A 17,844-nucleotide genomic window follows, 5' to 3' on the forward strand; every position below is an offset into this window, starting at 1 on the left:
CCAATCTCCCAGCCCTAAAATGAAAAATATGTAGTTAATTATACAAATATATATAAGGATCAAACAGGTATTTGTTGCAGGGTTATTGTAAGTAAATCAGTTTATTAAAGTGTGAACTCTCAAGTGTGAGGACACATTTCCGTCTAGATATCTCATTAATCCTCCTTGGTTGTCATTTCTTATCATAAGGGTGGTATATTGTATTTTGTTATAGAGAAATAGAATACAAATATTTTATCAGAAATTTGGAGGGGAAAGAAATTCTTTGCTTGTGAGAAATCCCACAAATCATTTTGTGCAATGTGTATGTCATGTTATGAACTGTTGGTGGCAGCAAAGCGCCTCAGAGCGTCTGCGCTACCGGAAATAGACAAAGAGAAGAAGAAGACTACACGCTCATGAAGAGGCTGCAGTAGATGGTTATGAAACACGCTAGCTGATGCTGCACTAAAACTTCTGCCATCTTCATGTGTTGCGTTGCGTGTCCGGAAAGAGTCGTTATCCTTGGAGCTGTGGGTTTGAAGAAGAGGAACTCTGTCTGTCCCAGCGTGAAGACATGAGCTCGGTCAGAGAGGAAGGTAAACTACGACGTGCTAACCGGCTAACCTATCTGGAAAGCTAACCCTGGAGTTGATTGTCGTCTGAATGAGAATTTATTTTACCCAGTTGTTAAAAGTGTAAAAACAGGCCTCTTGTTACGATGAGAACCAGGACTGTTCAAATCCTGACACATCCTGAGTGAACAGGACTGTTCGGTTTCTCACAATGACTCACACTGTGGTGTCACCTTGAGTCCTTTCCTTACACCTTGAGTCATTGTCATCACTATACGTCGAGGTCTTTGAAACATCTTGACTGTCATGGTGTCGGTGGATATCTGGTGTAGTGGTGGAAAGTAATTCATTAAAGTACGATTTTGAGGTACATGCTGCTTTATACTGCTATATTGTACTTCTTACAACATTACAAGTATTTGACAACTATAGACTATATTGTACTTAACATTACTTGCATATTACATTAGCTACATATAATACACATACAAAATACATTGAATCTTATTTTTGTTTATTTTGAGCATCTTGTCATGTTTAGTGTGCCCGACACCAACGTTGGGATCAATTGGATTAAAATACCTAACTTCATATAAAGGAGTTAAAACTATCTTCATCTTGGTCAGACAGTAACATCCTAAAGTTCTACCTCGGCATTGGCCATTGCCTTTGGTTTGGATTCGGTGCCGCAATTCTTATCACTGACAGTTTGTTTGTGTTGTCTTTCCACATGTTTCACAACAGGTAAAGACCGAATTATCTTTGTCACCAAAGAGGATCATGCAACGCCCAGCAGTGCAGAGCTCGTAGAGGAAGATCCTAATGACCCATATGAGGAACGAGGTGAGGAACAGTGAAACTACCAACAGGGCGCGGTTGTCAGACTTGTTTGTAACTCGGGTTAAGTTTGAAAAAGGCAAAATTACAACCTGTGTATTAATTTAAGCCTCTCCTTCCTCTCATCCTAGGTCTGATTCTTCCCAGTGGGGAGATAAACTGGAACTGCCCCTGTCTGGGTGGGATGGCCAGTGGACCCTGTGGGACTGATTTTAAGGATGCCTTCTCCTGTTTCCACTACAGTAAGGAGGAGGTGAAGGGTTCTGAATGCCTGGAGCAGTTCAGGGCAATGCAGGAGTGTATGCAGCAATACCCGGAGCTCTATCCACAAGAAGATGAGAAGGTGCAAGAACAATCGTTAGAAACAAAGCAGACCTCACAAGACTCTGCATCTGCAGAAACGTCAGGTGCAAACTCAACATCTGCCACCAAGCAAGACTCTGAAACTACACAACCCAACACAGAGGGCTCAGTGGAAAGTTAATGATGAGCCTCGATGGCAACGTGAGCCCAAAGGCTTTAAAGGTGCTGAATTCCAAATTCAGAGCATAAGTATGATTGAGGGTTTGTCTTCACACGGCAATGGCTGAGCCGGTGCCAGTGGGGCATACACACACATATGCCTAAGTAAAAATAAGCAAGGAGATGCTCTGATTACGACACACACAGAGAGAGTGACTTAATTCTCTGCTCAGGTGGACATTAATCCACTATATCTTTACATTACAAATAGCTGTTTGCTGCTATATTAATGCTCTACATTTGGAATTCAGCACCTTTTTAAAGTCCAACGGAAATCACAGTTAGTCATCGCTTTGTGAAGTCAAAATATATATCATGTTTTTCCCGTTTACTGTCAATAGCTTTTTCTCTTGGTGGCTGGAGAGCTACTTCTTATGATGGGATCACACCAGGCGTGATTGCCAAATCCGGCCAGGGGCGTAAACTTGATCGGACCAGGCCCATCTTCAAAGTTGACTTTGATTTTGGCCCAATCCCAAATGTCCACACTCACAGGCTTTGAGGCTCTTTCCTGCAAAGTCCGTGAGGGTTTAGGATTGTCCCACTGTCAAACCTTTTAGTGTTTGAGAGCTCACTGGCAAACATTTTAGTGTTTGAGAGCTCATTTGCCAACATTTTTAGACCTTTAATTCACACTTTACGTAAGTCTCCATTTCTGCTGGGGAAGCCCAGAGGTGTAAAAACAAAAGAAAAGGTAGACAAAGAGGACAGCACATGGCTGTTCAATATCCAGGTCACAAAATCTGTCCACAGACACGAACGGTAGTGCAGCGTAGCCTACATGTGACTTACAGAGTAGACATGTGTGCTTTAGGTTGGACATTCATTCTATTTATTTAAGATGGGCTTATACTTTTGTAAAACTAATTCAATGCTATCAATGGAAAAAAATATCTTTTAGTGTTGAAGCAAAACAAGATTAAAGAATCTAAATCAATCAAGAGCCTAGAAGACTCTGCTCAGTGTATTTCTTTGTCTCAAGTCAAGATGGTTTAATGTTCCCATGTTGTGATTAACTCTTACTCTGAATTTGAAGATAACCGTAAAAACATACACACCCTTTACATTTACATTCTCTCGTATCTGTGCTATTCTCTTGCGATGTGCGTTTTACATACATTATGTGTTATACAAAGTTTATTTTCAGATTAGACTTTGACTCAAAGGTTATATTAGTAAACTAACATTTCCTAACAAACAAATAACATTGCTAAATTCACAGAGGCGTGAAGAATGTACTGAAGACTACATTACATTTCTACATTTCTAGTCTTGAGCATTTCTTCTGCTGATCTATAACCAGACTTTACCTCAGCTGAACTCAACCGTGTCCAACACGGGAATAAAGTGAATTGTTGTTTAAAGTTTTATAATAAACATAAAAAAGTATCTGACATTGCAATAATGACCTTTTTCTGAACTCCATAATGCAAGTCTACTCCGTCATAAAGACCAAATGTTTGAACTTGTGCAGCTCTAGCAGAGGGTAACCTTGAGTTGAGATACACAAGAAACTCTTTGCTTTATTATCATTACTACCTTTGAAGTATAGTTTCAATTAATTAATTAAGAAAATACTTCAAAGAATCTCCAAATGCATTGTTTGATCTCTACCAGTGACTTGAATCAGCAAAGATCAGGTATTTCAGAGGTGTAGTGTATTTATTAATTAAATAAATATTATTATCCCCTCTGTTACTTAGTTTGTACTTTCCACCCTCTCAGGCACAAAACATTGACCGCATTAGTTGCTGAAAAGTTAGAATGAGGACGCTAGCTATTATACTTTCTGGGAGGACAACGCATTTCCCTTTTGTCTTTATAATTACATTATTAGGCTGGTATATTATTGAGCTGTCAATGTGCATTTTTACATGAGACTATCCATTAAAGATTGGTGTATATTCTGGAAATAACATCATTCTATATAACGGTTGTTGACCTGTCCAAAGGTTGTGAAACGCACTCAGGCATCAGGGGTCAGAGGCCGGTGACAGTGTTTGTCCACTGAAGCATGCGCCACTTCAAACTCCCTCAGCGATCAATAATTACCAAACACCGCTTCTTTTATCCGTGCTGCACCATTGGTGGATTGTGAAGGGCAAAGACGACCGAAAAGCCAATGAGACATCGCCCTCAAATCTTCACAAGTACACCGTCTTTGTCTCCATAGTGGACGGTTTGCAGTGAGAGCTGCCTTGAATCTCCAGCGTGAACTCTGTGTTCAGGTTTTTTGCTCAAGCGTGTGACAGAAAATCTCAGACCGGATGTCTTCTTTAAAGGAGGTATGCAGCGGGTTACCGCTGGAGCCCTTGCCTCTGAATCGGGGAAGAGACCCCGATGTGCCACATGCACCCATGCGGACCCCAAACCTTACAGCGGAGGAGGAGCGGGTGAGTCAATATGCAAATAATGTCTGTGCATTGGACATTTTTTAACACCTTTGTCACTCAATAGTTTGTATTTGAATCAGGAGTCCGATTATATTTTATGACATTTATACCCCTTAAATCCAGGTGCAACTCATTTGATAAATAACGGCTGCATTCCATTTTATCCACACCTAAATGAAACTGAGGAATCATGAATAGGTACTCCTGTGCTTTTCCCAATATAACAAGTCAAAATACTTCCTGTGAATAAAACTCTGAAGTGAAGATATCACAGTCAAAACTGTCCAAAAACTATCAAAAGGAAAAAGTAGACTACCTTTAAACATCATGAAGCAATGTGCGCGTGAGCTAAAGGAGGTTACGGCTCACTGTCGATTGCTTTACTATAAATGTATCTGTGTGGAAGCACAATTCATTTCTGTGCCTTGCTGTGTACTGACTTATTGCATCATCATTGTTGTCTCACAGACTGCCCCAAAACATTGATTATTCTCTAAGGTCCTCAACTGATTGCCCAAACTCAGAGCAAAGGCTTCAGTCAATAATTAAAAGAGACAGTGATTGTTCAGCCTGTTATCTTAACAGTAGAAAGGATCTGCTCATCCATCTGACTGTATTGAAACATTGATTTGCTGTGCGCAGTGTTCACTAATCTAGTGTAAATGCCTCTTCCCTCTAGTTGGCGCTGAGAAATGCATTGCGTTATTTCCCTCCGTCCCACCACGCAACACTTGCACCCGAATTTGCTCAAGAGCTGCGGCAGTACGGACACATCTACATGTACCGCTTCTGCCCCGCATTACGCATCAGGTGAGGCAACCTGACCATGACCCAATATTCAAGTGTCAAATGAATCTGATATGTATTTTTATTTATTTATTTTTGTACCTTTTGATATTAATATAGTGACTGTAATCCTTGAAATTTGGTTATTAAGAGAAAAATATATGCTGAGGAAGAATATTTTACAGGTGACCAGTAAACTTTATTATCGGAGATGACGGTAACTGTAAATGAAAGATGCGTTTAGTAATTTGTTAAATGAAAATGAAATCACTTGAACTAGAGCACGGATACTGAAGTGTCTTTTCACTGCTTGTATATCTGTCAGTAGGGCCTTTTGCATTTACACAATGGTTTGCTGCTACAGACTTCCTGGTCTGGTATGACCAGGTGGCTAATGTTAGCTAACTTTAGAAAGACATTGCTGTATAACCGGCCCTCATGACTTTAGATAAACATTTAATGGGTGTACCACAAAAGAAGAAGTAAACACACCAGAAATCAATGGAAATCAATGTGTAAAACTTGTGGCCACAATGGCTTCTGTTCAGAAAAAGTCTTGCTTGTAGGAGGTATTGTCTAGTTTTGTTCCTCAACAACAATAATGTGAGTTTCCCTCTGTCTCCTCAGAGCTTACCCCATAGATCAGTATCCGTGCCGCACACGTCAAGCTGCCGCCATAATGCTAATGATCATGAACAACCTGGACCCAGCAGTTGCTCAGGTGAGCCTCTAACACAGCTTGTATTAACTTTTGTTTAATTCATTGTCTCGATGACGGCTTCGTTTGTATTTTTCCTTCAGTTCCCCCAGGAGCTCGTCACCTACGGAGGGAATGGACAGGTGTTTAGTAACTGGGCCCAGGTAAGCCTTGAGTTAGCTTGTGTTCAGAAACAATGTATAGAGTCTAAATAGATACATATTAAGGACTTGTGTGTGTGTGTCTGGGTGCAGTTTTGCCTGGTGATGCATTACCTGAGCGAGATGACAGAGGAACAAACTCTGGTCATGTACAGCGGTCATCCCATGGGCCTGTTCCCCAGCCTGCCTTCATCACCTCGCGCCATCATCACCAACGGCATGGTAACTGCCAAACACACATCTGATTTAAACTTTCAGCCCACTGACAACCTGGTGTACTGACACACACTCTCTTGTTTTTGTATCCCCCAGGTTATTCCAAATTACTCTTCTAGAAATCAGTATGAAAAGATGTTTGCCCTTGGTGTATCAATGTGAGTTTTAAAGGTGGTTTTCAGGGAGGAAATGATGCTGAATTAAGCCTCATGTGGGTCCAGATGTCTTGAACCTTTGTTTATTGTTTTCAGGTACGGTCAAATGACAGCAGGCAGCTACTGCTACATTGGACCTCAAGGGATTGTTCATGGCACTGTGGTTTGTGAAGTTATTAAGAAAAGATCAGTGCACAACACTCCAGTATTTCCAAAATACTTCCCAAGTACAGGGTCAGGACCCCAGAAAGACGTTGTAAGATTAGTGTCACCAGATGTAACAAGAAAAAAGAGAAAATATTTGACACAAAATTATACTTGTTTTTGATTATTCTGAAAAACTGGATAGTTTCATCTCTTTAGACCACTAAAAATGATTTAAACGAAAGATTCTGAGGAGGCAAAACAAACCACTGCTTGAGCCCATTACCCATATGTTGTGGTTCCTGTTTTTTTCATTCTTCCCTTCTGTTTTTAGCTGACTGTGCTGAATGCCGGCCGGAGGTACTTGGGCTCTGGTGACTTGAGGGGGCGTGTCTTTGTAACCTCCGGCCTGGGGGGCATGAGTGGAGCTCAGGCTAAAGCCGCCGTCATTGCCGGTTGTATTGGCGTGATTGCAGAGGTCAGTTGGTGTCCAGTCATTTCCCATAAACACTCACTGCTGACTGAGCGAGAATGAAGGAAGTCCTGTGTGTCAGTGTGACTGTGAATTTGATTTCTATGTAGGTGGATGAGGCTCCTCTTAAAAAGAGACATGAGCAGGGCTGGCTGATGGAGGTCACCAGCAGCATGGATCACTGCATTAAACGCATCAGGTAACAAAGAGAAAAAGTAATTACAACAAAAAAAAATGTGCTGCATACTCACCTTTACTCTTCTATTTAACTGTTATCAATGATCATCAGGGTTTTGATATGACAAACTTTTAGTGTGTGTGTGTTTATGTTTCTCTGTACGTGTGTGAGACTCATATTGTCAGTTCTATGCAGTGAAAGTCAGGCTTGCATTACTTGTAACATAATTGGCAGCCCTGGCAGTGGTGAAGGACATATTCACATTCTTTACTTAAGTAAGAGTAGTAATATCACACTGTAAAGAATAATCAGTGACAAGTAAAAGTATGTCAAAGTACTTAATGTAGAAAAATGGCCTCTTGTGAGAGTTATACTATCATGTGCAGATTATTAGATTATAAAAAAAGATTAGTTGAATTTGGGGAGTTAATGAAAACATCAATACAACTCTTATGTAAGGTAAATATAAAGCTACTTCCTGCAGGTGGTTAGCTTAGCTTAGCTTAGCATAAAACGGGAAACAGGGCAACAGCTATCCTGGTTCTGTCCAAAGGTATTAAAATCTGCCTATCAGCACTTCTAAAACTTATAAATAGGTAATATCTCATTTGTTTAGAACGTTCAAAAACTGAAGTGTAAAAATAATGCATCTGAACTCCAAGTGGATTTTCTTGTCTTCCATCCATCAGACTATTTGTTTCCCCCTATTTCCCATTTTTATGCTAAGCTAAGCTAACCAGCTGCTGGTGGCAGCTTCATATTTACAGTACAGACATGAGAGGGATATCGACCTTTGTCTCAAAAAGCAAATTAGTGTATTTTTTGTGTGTATTTTATTGTCAACGTGGTGCAAATTCTTACAACTTTATTTACTGTTAGGTAGTTTAATCTACACAACTGTATCATGTTTTATAAGCTCATCATATGTTTTGTATGTAAAATCTTTATTTCTAAAGTAACCAGTAACTATGTCTGTCAAATTCATGTTGTGGATTAATACACATTTTTCACTAAGTACAGTACTTGAATAAACCTACCTGGTCAGTCTGTTGTTATGTGTACAGTAGAGACAGTAAGATGGATATCATAATGTGCATTTGTGTTTTTCAGAGAGGCCAAGAGCGCCAAGACTCCCCTCAGTGTTGGTTATCATGGCAACATTGTAGACTTGTGGTGAGTGAGAGGTGAAAACTTCCTGCTGCCTACACACGGTCCAGGTCTGCAGTTGCAGTGAAACCCTTTGTTACACACTCTTGACATCTTTGTCCTACTTTTCTAACTGTCTAACCAGGGAGAGGCTGCTTTTGGAGTATGAGACGACAGGGGAGCTCCTGGTGGATCTGGGTTCAGACCAGACCTCCCTTCACAACCCATTTAACGGAGGCTACTACCCGGTCCAGCTCAGCTTCCACCAGGCGAATCAGCTCATGTCGACTGATTCGAACCGTTTCCACACGATGGTCCAAGAAAGGTAATATAAATTAACTTTTCTATGGTAAACCTTCTGCAATATATGGGTCTATTGAGTTGAAATAATGTTTTTTCACATGCGATCACAGCCTCCGCAGACACATTAAGGCCATCAACAAGCTGTCTGATGCTGGTATGTTCTTCTGGGACTATGGCAACGCATTCCTCCTGGAGGCCCAGAGAGCTGGTCAGTAATTTAACACTTACACAATCTCACTCAGAATATATAATGATTATCATGCAGTACATGTCAGAACTATACAGAGGCTTGTGTTTCTTGTTTCTTATAGGAGCAGAGGTAGAAAAGGCTGGCGGCGGGGCAACAGAATTCCGTTACCCTTCTTATGTCCAGGACATTATGGGGTGAGACATTTATTCAATCTAGCATTGATCATGTCATAGAACTGTAGAAAATGTGTACGTCTAGAAAAAGACAGAACTGTAAACTGTGATCAGACCTTTTGTTCTTGCTTAATAGTTTGTAATGACTCTCCTTCTACCTTGGCCGCAGGGACATTTTCTCTCTGGGCTTTGGCCCATTTCGCTGGGTGTGCACATCTGGCGACCCCCGAGATCTTGCTACAACGGATGATATCGCTGCTACTGTCCTGGAGGAAATTAGTGCCAATGTGACGGATCACATCAAACAGCAGTACGATGATAACATCCGCTGGATCAGAGAGGCTGGAAAACACAAAATGGTGAGTAACTTTCTGGGCAACCAACGCCATTGTTCGATAAAAGTCTGATGACAAGATATGCATCTGCAATATCAGGATTTCCTCTGTATTTTCTCTTTGTTTAGGTTGTGGGATCTCAAGCCAGAATCCTCTACTCTGACCAGAAAGGAAGAGTCTGCATCGCTTTGGCTATCAACCAGGCTATTGCTGATGGACGAGTTTCAGTAAGAAGATCATTTCATGTTTACTGCAGTCTGTATGATATCAAGTTTTCACTGGCGTCTCAACAATGTCTCATGTTCTTTCTGTTGTTCAGGCTCCTGTGGTTATTAGCAGAGACCATCATGATGTTAGTGGCACAGACAGCCCCTTCAGAGAAACCTCCAATGTGTATGACGGATCTGCCTTCTGTGCAGGTATGTGGTGTGTTGGAAACCAATGGCTCAGATGTTACACAGGACAAAAACATTGTAATGTGCATCGTTTGTAGTCAGTTTTATGCTTTGTTCTGTGGGCAATGAAACTTGACTTGAAAGTGGACACGCTGCCAACATTGTGACAGATGTTCAAACATGAGAGAGCAGCTCTACAGTTCCTCGTTGGGTTAGGGTTAACACAAAAATGCATTTCCTGTCTCTCTTCATTCATATAAACCACTAACACTGCAGGAATCGTTTTAGAAAGTAGGAGCTCACAATGTCTCCCCCTTACAGACATGGCGGTCCAGAACTTTGTTGGTGATGCATTCAGGGGCGCCACATGGGTAGCCCTGCACAACGGTGGTGGTGTTGGCTGGTAAGTCTGGCTGGTCATCCAGTAAACAGTAATATGTGTGAAAGTTTTTTGAATCATCAATAGTGTGTTTATTACTTTATCTCTTGTCTCACCTACAGGGGCGAGGTAATGAATGGAGGGTTTGGGTTGCTATTAGACGGCTCAGAGGAGGCAGCAAAGCGTGCCAGACTGGTGCTCAACTGGGACGTCTCCAATGGGGTGAGAGTGCTGAGAGGAGAGCAGCATGATAGATTCCAGCCTCACGTATTGTTTACAATGTGCGCTAATGGGTCCAATCTGTTTCCGTGTGCTGCAGGTGGCTCGTCGTTGCTGGTCTGGAAACTCAAACGCCTATGAGACCATCCAGCACACCATGGAGGAGAATGGGCAGTTGCGTGTCACCATGCCCTTTCCTGTGCAGGATGAGTGCGTGCTGGACCGTGCCCTGCAGGGCTAGCCAACATTTTAGCGCAGGTTATAAACAGCCAGCTACATACAGCCACACAGCAAGGAAACCTGAAGCAGTGATCCCCTCAGTAGTGTCTAAGTCTGGGTTTATCCAGCTGTTGAAATGATACACTGCAGACGGTCGGTACTAGTTAATGAATCACTGGCAATGTTGTTACATAAATTGTTTGCCATGAATACACAAAATGCAAAGTAGACTACAACATTGTGCCAGGCTATATATTCTTTTTTTTGTGCTGAAAATTAAACTACAAGTATGTATAAATGATAAAGCCTTTATGACCCATTTGTATGTCAGTAATCTACAAAAAATATTGTGTCCAAATATGTCAATGACAGGTTAATGGCAAAGAAATAAAAGTAAGAAAGTTATTGTTAATTTTATGTTGTGAAAAAAGAAAAAGAAGTCAATCAGAAGGTGAAAGCCATCTTTTGGTCACAGCTGCCTGGTTTCTTTTTGTTTTCAACCACACACGTTTTCCGCTTTGATGTCCTTTTCAACCAAGTTTTCGGTGCTGAAAACAGTAACTTGCTATTAAGCAACCAGAGACAGATCCCTGACATAATCACACAGCATTTCGTCTGTCTAAAAAACGCAATTGTTTCAATTAATTACATGAAATATAAATAAAGTTTGACTGTAAGCATATCAGTATGTATGGAAAGAGAAGAGCACAGTCAACCAATTAAGACAAACAAAATAGGACCAACCCCCGCGTTATCAGTTAATAACTTTACTGACAGTTTACCTCACATCTGTGTGATTCAGCATTAATATGGGAGTGAGGACACTACTGCCCCTTAGCTTGGGCGATTCCACAAAAAAGTGTAAGAAGGGGACACAACAATATTCTCTGAGGGAGGGCCATGTACGTAATACATGCATTTCTGGTCATAGCTTCGTGTCTTTGCTGTCTCACTGATACCCTGCCGTGCGTCTTTACGCGTGGTTGTTCCTTTAAGAAAATGCATTTGAGGCGCTCCGCGCTGACGTAAGGGAATTGGGGAGCTTTAGTGAACCCTGCAGGAAGAAGACGCAGATAACTGTGATGAGGACCAGGCATGGACACCGATTTTTGAAGCTTGTTTTGTTTCTCTCGGTAATTTAATGTGTTGTACTATTTCTTTAAATTACATCCATATATCAGTTGGGATCTTTTGAACTTATCTATGCCAGTATACCGGTGTGGATTCAGACCTCCGCCCTTTTTTTGTGACGAGGAGGTTTGTTCGTGTTCAAAGTGGGGCGAGATGTTCTGTCGGGCAGCACGAAAGTCCTCTGGACGTTAGCGGATGAACTAAGATGACACCGGAGACTTGTTGTTGCAGACACTGATGATATTTGCTCTGCATCACTGTTGGCTTTAACAAAAAAAAAATGCATCATAACCAGGAGGAGCAGTCGGGAAATGCAATCACTGCGCAGCACGGGACAGGGCACCACAGTGGCACAAACAGCCTGGAGAGCAGCTTGGGCAGCGGCCCCACTGACGACCAGCCGCCTGCTTACTCCAAAGTGGAGTTCAGGAGGAATGCAGTGACAGATGATTATAAAATCACATCTCAGGTTCTTGGCCTGGGCATCAATGGCAAAGTGCTGGAATGTTATTGCAAGATAACGGGAGAGAAATGTGCCCTCAAGGTGTGTGTTTATCTGCTTCTTAACCCTGTGTTATCTGGGTAATACTCTGGAGGCTGCTGCCACTGGAAAGAAAGAGAGCAGCCATCAATTATTCATGTATACGATATCCACCATGTTATAGTGTATTGTACTGGAAATGTGTCCAGAATATCTACTTAATGTCAGGTTTGATGTCTAGTATTTATTTTGAATTTGTATGATTAGTTATCTGATGTGGCACAGATGAAATATGAATTCAACCATGGATGGATGAAGCAATTATCTGCAAATTCACTTCCTGAGCCCTGACAGTGGACGTGTCTGTCAGACAGTGTGCTGTCTGGGATGCTCTGACACAGTTTCCACTCTGCTCTACGATTGTTGTGTGGACAATGATCTGCCCTGTTAATACTTTACATAATCGTCTGACATTTAACACATTGTATTACTCCTCTACGTAACATTTGGTATCCAGTTTATTAAATGTACAGTTATTTTTAAAAGACAACTTGGGAAATATCAGTTGTGAGAAGTCCAGTGCTGTGGTAAGTCAACAAACAGCTGGCTTTAGGGTTGCAGCAAAGCTTTAAGAAAACACAAACAGGAAGAGCAGCCCCATGAGCGCCTCTGCTTGTTTTAATTGGAATATCTTTCTAGCTAAAAGGAAATGGGAAATCTGTGGAAATAATCTTATGTTCTGCAGGGTAAATCTGTGATTTGTGCATAAAGGCTCTTGAGGAAAGTCAAACACTCATATCTGAGCCTTTCCTCCTGCATTGCTTAAAATTCATTGTAATATCCTCAAGGGTTTAGGCTGGGGTCTGCAAGTCTAGGAAAATAGGATATCCTCCTCCCCTGGCTGTGCTACCAGAATTGCAGCACTGTGTCTTTAAAGATAGAGCACATAGCCAAATGCATTCTCACAGTATTCACTCTTAATGTTCTTTCCAGAAAATGTAGATGAATGGCTTGAATAGCGGCCACTAACAGTGCTGTAAACAGTGAGTGTCTTCACAACAGAGCATTTGTTTGTCTCTGTGTGGGTTCATTGATTTCTTGACAAAGACGTCAAACTAATTCTTTTAAAAATAAATTAGGCTTATCTACTTTAGACTGTGAGACTGTGATCTACAAACATTCAGATACCTTTAGACAAATATGAAACAGAGGCGTTTCCTTGATGTTTTTGTTATGTGGAGCAGATCCTCTATGATACTCCTAAAGCCAGACGGGAGGTTGAGCTGCACTGGCGAGTGTCCGGAGGTCCCCACATCGTCCGAATACTCAGCCTGTATGAGAACATGCACCAGGGGAAGAAATGTCTCCTCATCATAATGGAGTGGTGAGCATTACCAGCACTACGATATTTATTGTCTGCTTGATTTAGGCCTTTACAGGAAAGCTCAAATTGATTTGATGTGCTTTTTCTCTAATTTGGTAGAGGTTTGCATTCATTTAGGAAGAGAAATGGATTGTGTGAAGTCATACAACCTAAATATGTCTTATACTGTATGTGAATAATGTAACAGCCCCTACGATGCCCTGTTCAGACTATCTTGCATCTAGAGATGTTATGATGGTATCTACAGGACTGTCTCAGAAAATTAGAATATTGTGATAATCCCCATACGTGTGATTTAGTTTACTGAACCAAGCTGAGTGTTTTTCAAGGCTCAGGAAACCCTTGCAGGTGTTTCGAGTTAATTAGACGATTCAAGTGATTAGTTGAATACCCTACTAGTATACTTTTTCATGATATTCTAATATTTAGAGATAGGATATTTGAGTTTTCTTAAGCTGTAAGCCATAATCAGCAATATTAAAAGAATAAAAGGCTTGCAATATTTCAGTTGATTTGTAATGAATCCAGAATGCATGACATTTTTGTTTTTTTAATTGCATTACACAAAATAAAGAACTTTATCACAATATTCTAATTTTCTGAGACAGTCCTGTAGATCCAGCTGAGCTTGATTTCAGCACATGTGGCATAAGAATGCAAATCAAATACATCTTGAGTGACCACTTGGGATTGGAATATAATTTTTCTCTTGCATTTGATTTTGGGGGAAACTAAACAGGGAAAAAATACATATCTTCAATCTCCCATACTTTTATTGTTTCTGTCTGCATCATAGATAAAAACAACTTAAAAATCCTGATTGCTCTTTTCTCTCTGAGGCGTCTTTCACATCGCAGCTTGTACTTTTAGATAACATATTGAGGTCCTAACTCTTTTTCTGAAAAGAAAAAAAAATCTTACAGTCCGAAATTAATAGTTTATTCTTTTCCCTTTAAAACTTCCTTACTACTTGAGTCATCTGGGTCTGCAGTGGCTCAGAAGACTGTACTCATCTCAACAGTACATTGTGACTCACAATGACTTGCTTTGTCGTCAAACCACAATCGCAGTAATGAACTGTGGTTGGTTGCCAAGAGTCCCCTCACTGCCCCAGTTCTAATGTCTTTGTTAATCTTCTCACAGTATGGAGGGAGGGGAGCTGTTCAATCGCATTCAGGCCAGAGGGGACCAGGCTTTTACAGAGAGAGGTGGGTTGAAGTTCACCTTAAGCAGATGTAATGTATGGGTCCTGTACATGTTACATCTATGTCATGTCTATCCATCAGAGGCGTCAGAGATCATGCATGACATCGGCACGGCCATAGAGTATCTCCACCACATGGACATCGCTCATAGGGATGTGAAGGTGCTGCTGCTGCTGCTACGGTCAGAAAGAATTTCTATCTTAAATACATTGTTTTGAATTTGTTATTGTTTTCTTTTTCCCATGCACACTACAGCCTGAAAACCTGCTCTATACCACCAAGGAGAGTAACGCCACACTGACGCTGACTGACTTTGGCTTTGCTAAGGAGACGACACTGCAAAACTCCCTCCAAACTCCCTGTTACACTCCATATTATGTTGGTGAGCGTTTACTGTCGAGCACTAGAATGAGTTTGAGTGAAATCTGCTGTACACTGCATATGTGCCAGTATTATAAATGTGCTATTATAGAGATAGCTTTTTGGTATGTCATCCACTCACATGTTGTCCACGTGTGTCTGCATATTTAGCTGCTTTTGTGTGAATGTGCCTTTCATTCTCCACATCATTGTGTTGTTTTCTTCTGTATCTATTTGTCCATTCAGCCCCAGAAGTGCTTGGGCCAGAGAAATATGACAAATCATGTGACATGTGGTCTCTGGGCGTAATCATGTACATTCTGTGAGTATCATGTGTGTCTGCAACTGATTCAACTTAATTAAACACATACAACTATTTTGGTATATTGTATATTAATGTTCAACTCTGCATTTTGTTTCAAGAGCCTCTTTTTCTGTTTCTAGTCTGTGTGGGTTTCCTCCGTTCTACTCAAACACAGGTCAGGCCATCTCTCCAGGCATGAAGCAGAGGATCAGGTTGGGCCAATATGAGTTCCCCAACCCTGAGTGGGCTGAGGTTTCGGAGGAAGGTCAGACTTTTGGCATAAAATGTATAAATATCAAGGGAAAGATTTAAAAACTGTAATGGGGTTCTTACTTTGTATGAAAACCAGCATAAAGTCAGAAATAATCATGGAATACAACAAGTTATATAAAGCATTTTTTTCAGAACAATAAAAAAATGTCTAAAACAAAAAATAATTTCTAAATCAATTTCTTTTGTCAATTTATTGATTTCTATCAGTGTTCATCATGCAATAATTACTGGCATGCTGTTATACTTAAACTGCTTTTTTTTGTTTTATGACACAATTTGCAACTAGTTGGTGACTATGGTGGTGCATTTAGCAGCTTAAGAGACACTTATTCTCACAGGAGTTGGTAGAGAATAAAAATAGAGCTAAAAGAAAGTGAATGATAGACTTACATTCATCAGGAGGCCAGAAACACAACTACAAATGATTGATAATGCTGCTCCGTAACAGCTAGATATAAGAACTTAAGAGAATAATATGTCAGTGTTTGTTACAGCTTGTTTCCACAGCCCCAAGTGGCAATAAAATAAATGAATGCAGTTTAAATGTTGCAGGCTGCATTGACCCAATCACATGTTTGAAAGTTCCTGAACAACCTGCATCTCCAGACAACACAAACAAGAACATCATTATTATAGCTCCATATTGCACTAAATACTTATTGTATAAAATGCTTGATATTGTTTAATTGTGTTTTGTAGCAAAACAGCTCATCATTCAGTTACTGAAGACGGACCCCAATGAGAGGATGACCATCGGCCAGTTCGTCAACCATCCCTGGATTAGTGTAAATTATCCCTTTGTCACCTTGCCTATAGACCCGTATGTTTTATCCCCTTTTATTCAAAAGAATTTTGTGGGTTTTTTTGTGCTGCAGCAATCGATGGTGGTCCCTCCGACCCCCCTCCACACCTCACGTGTTTTGACAGAGGACAAGGAGCTGTGGGACGACGTGAAGGTGGGACACACTGTTTAGTTCCCTTTATTTTTAGAATATAGCCACAAGGTGGCAGTAAAGCACCGGGTTTTCAGCACAAAATGTCTCGTCTTCCAACAGGAGGAAATGACCAGCGCCCTGGCCACAATGCGGGTCGACTACGACCAGGTTAAGATCAAAGACCTGGACACGTCCAACAACCCTCTGCTCAACAAGAGACGGAAGAGGCCCGTCACTGGAGGAGCTGACAGAGGAGGAGACGATGGTGGAGGAGATGAGGTGTATAATAGCCACTGAGAAGTTACATTTTCTGAAGAGCATGGGGAAATGATTATTGGACCAAAGTAGTATAAAACCCACCTACATATCACTGATTGTATTTTACTTACCCTTTCTCCTTCTTTGTATCACTGCACTCAATAGTCTAACTAATGTCATTTATTTTCATTGTTACCACTCTTAACATTGAAAATAAAATTGTTTTTTATGTTTCAACATAAGGAAACTGTATTTGACACAGTTTGTTTGACACAAAGAATTATAAAACCTCTTTGGAGGCTGTTATTAATGCTGTCTGGTGAAAATAAGAGAGTGAGTTGAGTGCAGATATTTTGCATCAGAGTGAAAAGTTGGTTCTTCTTGCTGTAAACAAAGAAAGACTGCGTGGAAGTCATAAAATCTATTTATTAGGCAAGATTACATCCAACTAAATAGTCCTCTAGGGGAATAGTTTTGGTGGGGATTACCAGACATTTCCGCACACTTGACGTTTCTTCCTGTGAGAGCCTCTGCTAAACCATTAATACTCCCTCATTGAGTTTTCAGCTGCAAGATAAATATTCACTTTTTCGGTGGACTGTTGAGTAAACTGAGGAGAATAGAAGCGCAATAGCTTCAGTGAGCAGGACTAATGGCAGAGCAGACCCAACTGTTAATGTTTCATGAGCACAGCAGATGTAACCAGTGAAGAAGTACTCCAATGTCAAAACAATCCATTACAAGTAACAGTCTTGCAGTTAAAGTCTTATTAAGTAAAACTACAAAATATAATTCGTCTATCAAAAGAAAAAGTGTTAATTAAGTAGAAGAATGACTCCTGTCAGTGTTGTATTATTGTATATTATTCACAATATCTTTTAAATAATCAACATTTTAATGTTGGATGGTTGGGGTGGAGCTAATAATAACTACTTTATATGCTGTTGGGAAGTTTCTTCTATAACACTGTATGATATTTTATAAACTCTATATTTCCTTCTGAAATATAGCAAAGTAGAAGTATAAGGAAGCATAAAAT

At 40.6% G+C, this 17,844-nt stretch overlaps 3 protein-coding genes across 3 annotated transcripts; all 3 read left to right on the plus strand.

Moving 5' to 3' along the window:
- The first annotated feature begins 415 nt into the window (after positions 1-415).
- chchd4b (coiled-coil-helix-coiled-coil-helix domain containing 4b) lies at positions 416-2,781 on the plus strand. Its single transcript, XM_079156745.1, has 3 exons — positions 416-578; positions 1,299-1,397; positions 1,523-2,781. Exons 1-3 carry the CDS (start codon positions 557-559, stop codon positions 1,873-1,875), a joined length of 474 nt encoding a protein of 157 aa, XP_079012871.1. The 5' UTR covers positions 416-556; the 3' UTR covers positions 1,876-2,781.
- A 1,399-nt stretch (positions 2,782-4,180) lies between these two features.
- On the plus strand, positions 4,181-10,588 carry uroc1 (urocanate hydratase 1; the record flags this gene model as incomplete). Its single annotated transcript, XM_079156735.1, has 19 exons — positions 4,181-4,306; positions 4,986-5,116; positions 5,720-5,813; positions 5,894-5,953; positions 6,044-6,172; positions 6,263-6,324; positions 6,418-6,484; positions 6,800-6,943; positions 7,048-7,136; positions 8,226-8,288; positions 8,407-8,586; positions 8,675-8,772; positions 8,876-8,948; positions 9,097-9,286; positions 9,391-9,489; positions 9,582-9,681; positions 9,979-10,060; positions 10,159-10,258; positions 10,356-10,588. The coding sequence occupies 19 exons, from the start codon at positions 4,181-4,183 to the stop codon at positions 10,494-10,496; spliced, it is 2,028 nt and encodes a 675-aa protein (XP_079012861.1). The 3' UTR covers positions 10,497-10,588.
- A 1,138-nt stretch (positions 10,589-11,726) lies between these two features.
- LOC306694040 (MAP kinase-activated protein kinase 2-like) lies at positions 11,727-16,953 on the plus strand. The gene is made up of 10 exons (XM_079156743.1): positions 11,727-12,149; positions 13,331-13,470; positions 14,614-14,678; positions 14,757-14,836; positions 14,931-15,057; positions 15,282-15,357; positions 15,480-15,604; positions 16,312-16,397; positions 16,488-16,568; positions 16,668-16,953. Exons 1-10 carry the CDS (start codon positions 11,886-11,888, stop codon positions 16,842-16,844), a joined length of 1,221 nt encoding a protein of 406 aa, XP_079012869.1. The 5' UTR covers positions 11,727-11,885; the 3' UTR covers positions 16,845-16,953.
- The last annotated feature ends 891 nt before the right edge of the window (positions 16,954-17,844 follow it).

The sequence above is a fragment of the Pholis gunnellus genome (assembly GCF_910591455.1).
Source record: "Pholis gunnellus genome assembly, chromosome: 3".
Classification (NCBI taxonomy): Eukaryota; Metazoa; Chordata; class Actinopteri; order Perciformes; family Pholidae; genus Pholis; species Pholis gunnellus.

Coding starts and splice junctions, on each gene's coding strand:
- chchd4b (XM_079156745.1), top strand. CDS start 557: ATGAGCTCGGTCAGAGAGGAAG. Junction 579..1,298: donor GAGCTCGGTCAGAGAGGAAG/GTAAACTACGAC, acceptor GTTTCACAACAG/GTAAAGACCGAATTATCTTT. Junction 1,398..1,522: donor TGACCCATATGAGGAACGAG/GTGAGGAACAGT, acceptor CTCTCATCCTAG/GTCTGATTCTTCCCAGTGGG.
- LOC306694040 (XM_079156743.1), top strand. CDS start 11,886: ATGCATCATAACCAGGAGGAGCAGTCGGGAAATGCAATCACTGCGCAG. Junction 12,150..13,330: donor GAGAGAAATGTGCCCTCAAG/GTGTGTGTTTAT, acceptor TATGTGGAGCAG/ATCCTCTATGATACTCCTAA. Junction 14,679..14,756: donor CCAGGCTTTTACAGAGAGAG/GTGGGTTGAAGT, acceptor TCTATCCATCAG/AGGCGTCAGAGATCATGCAT.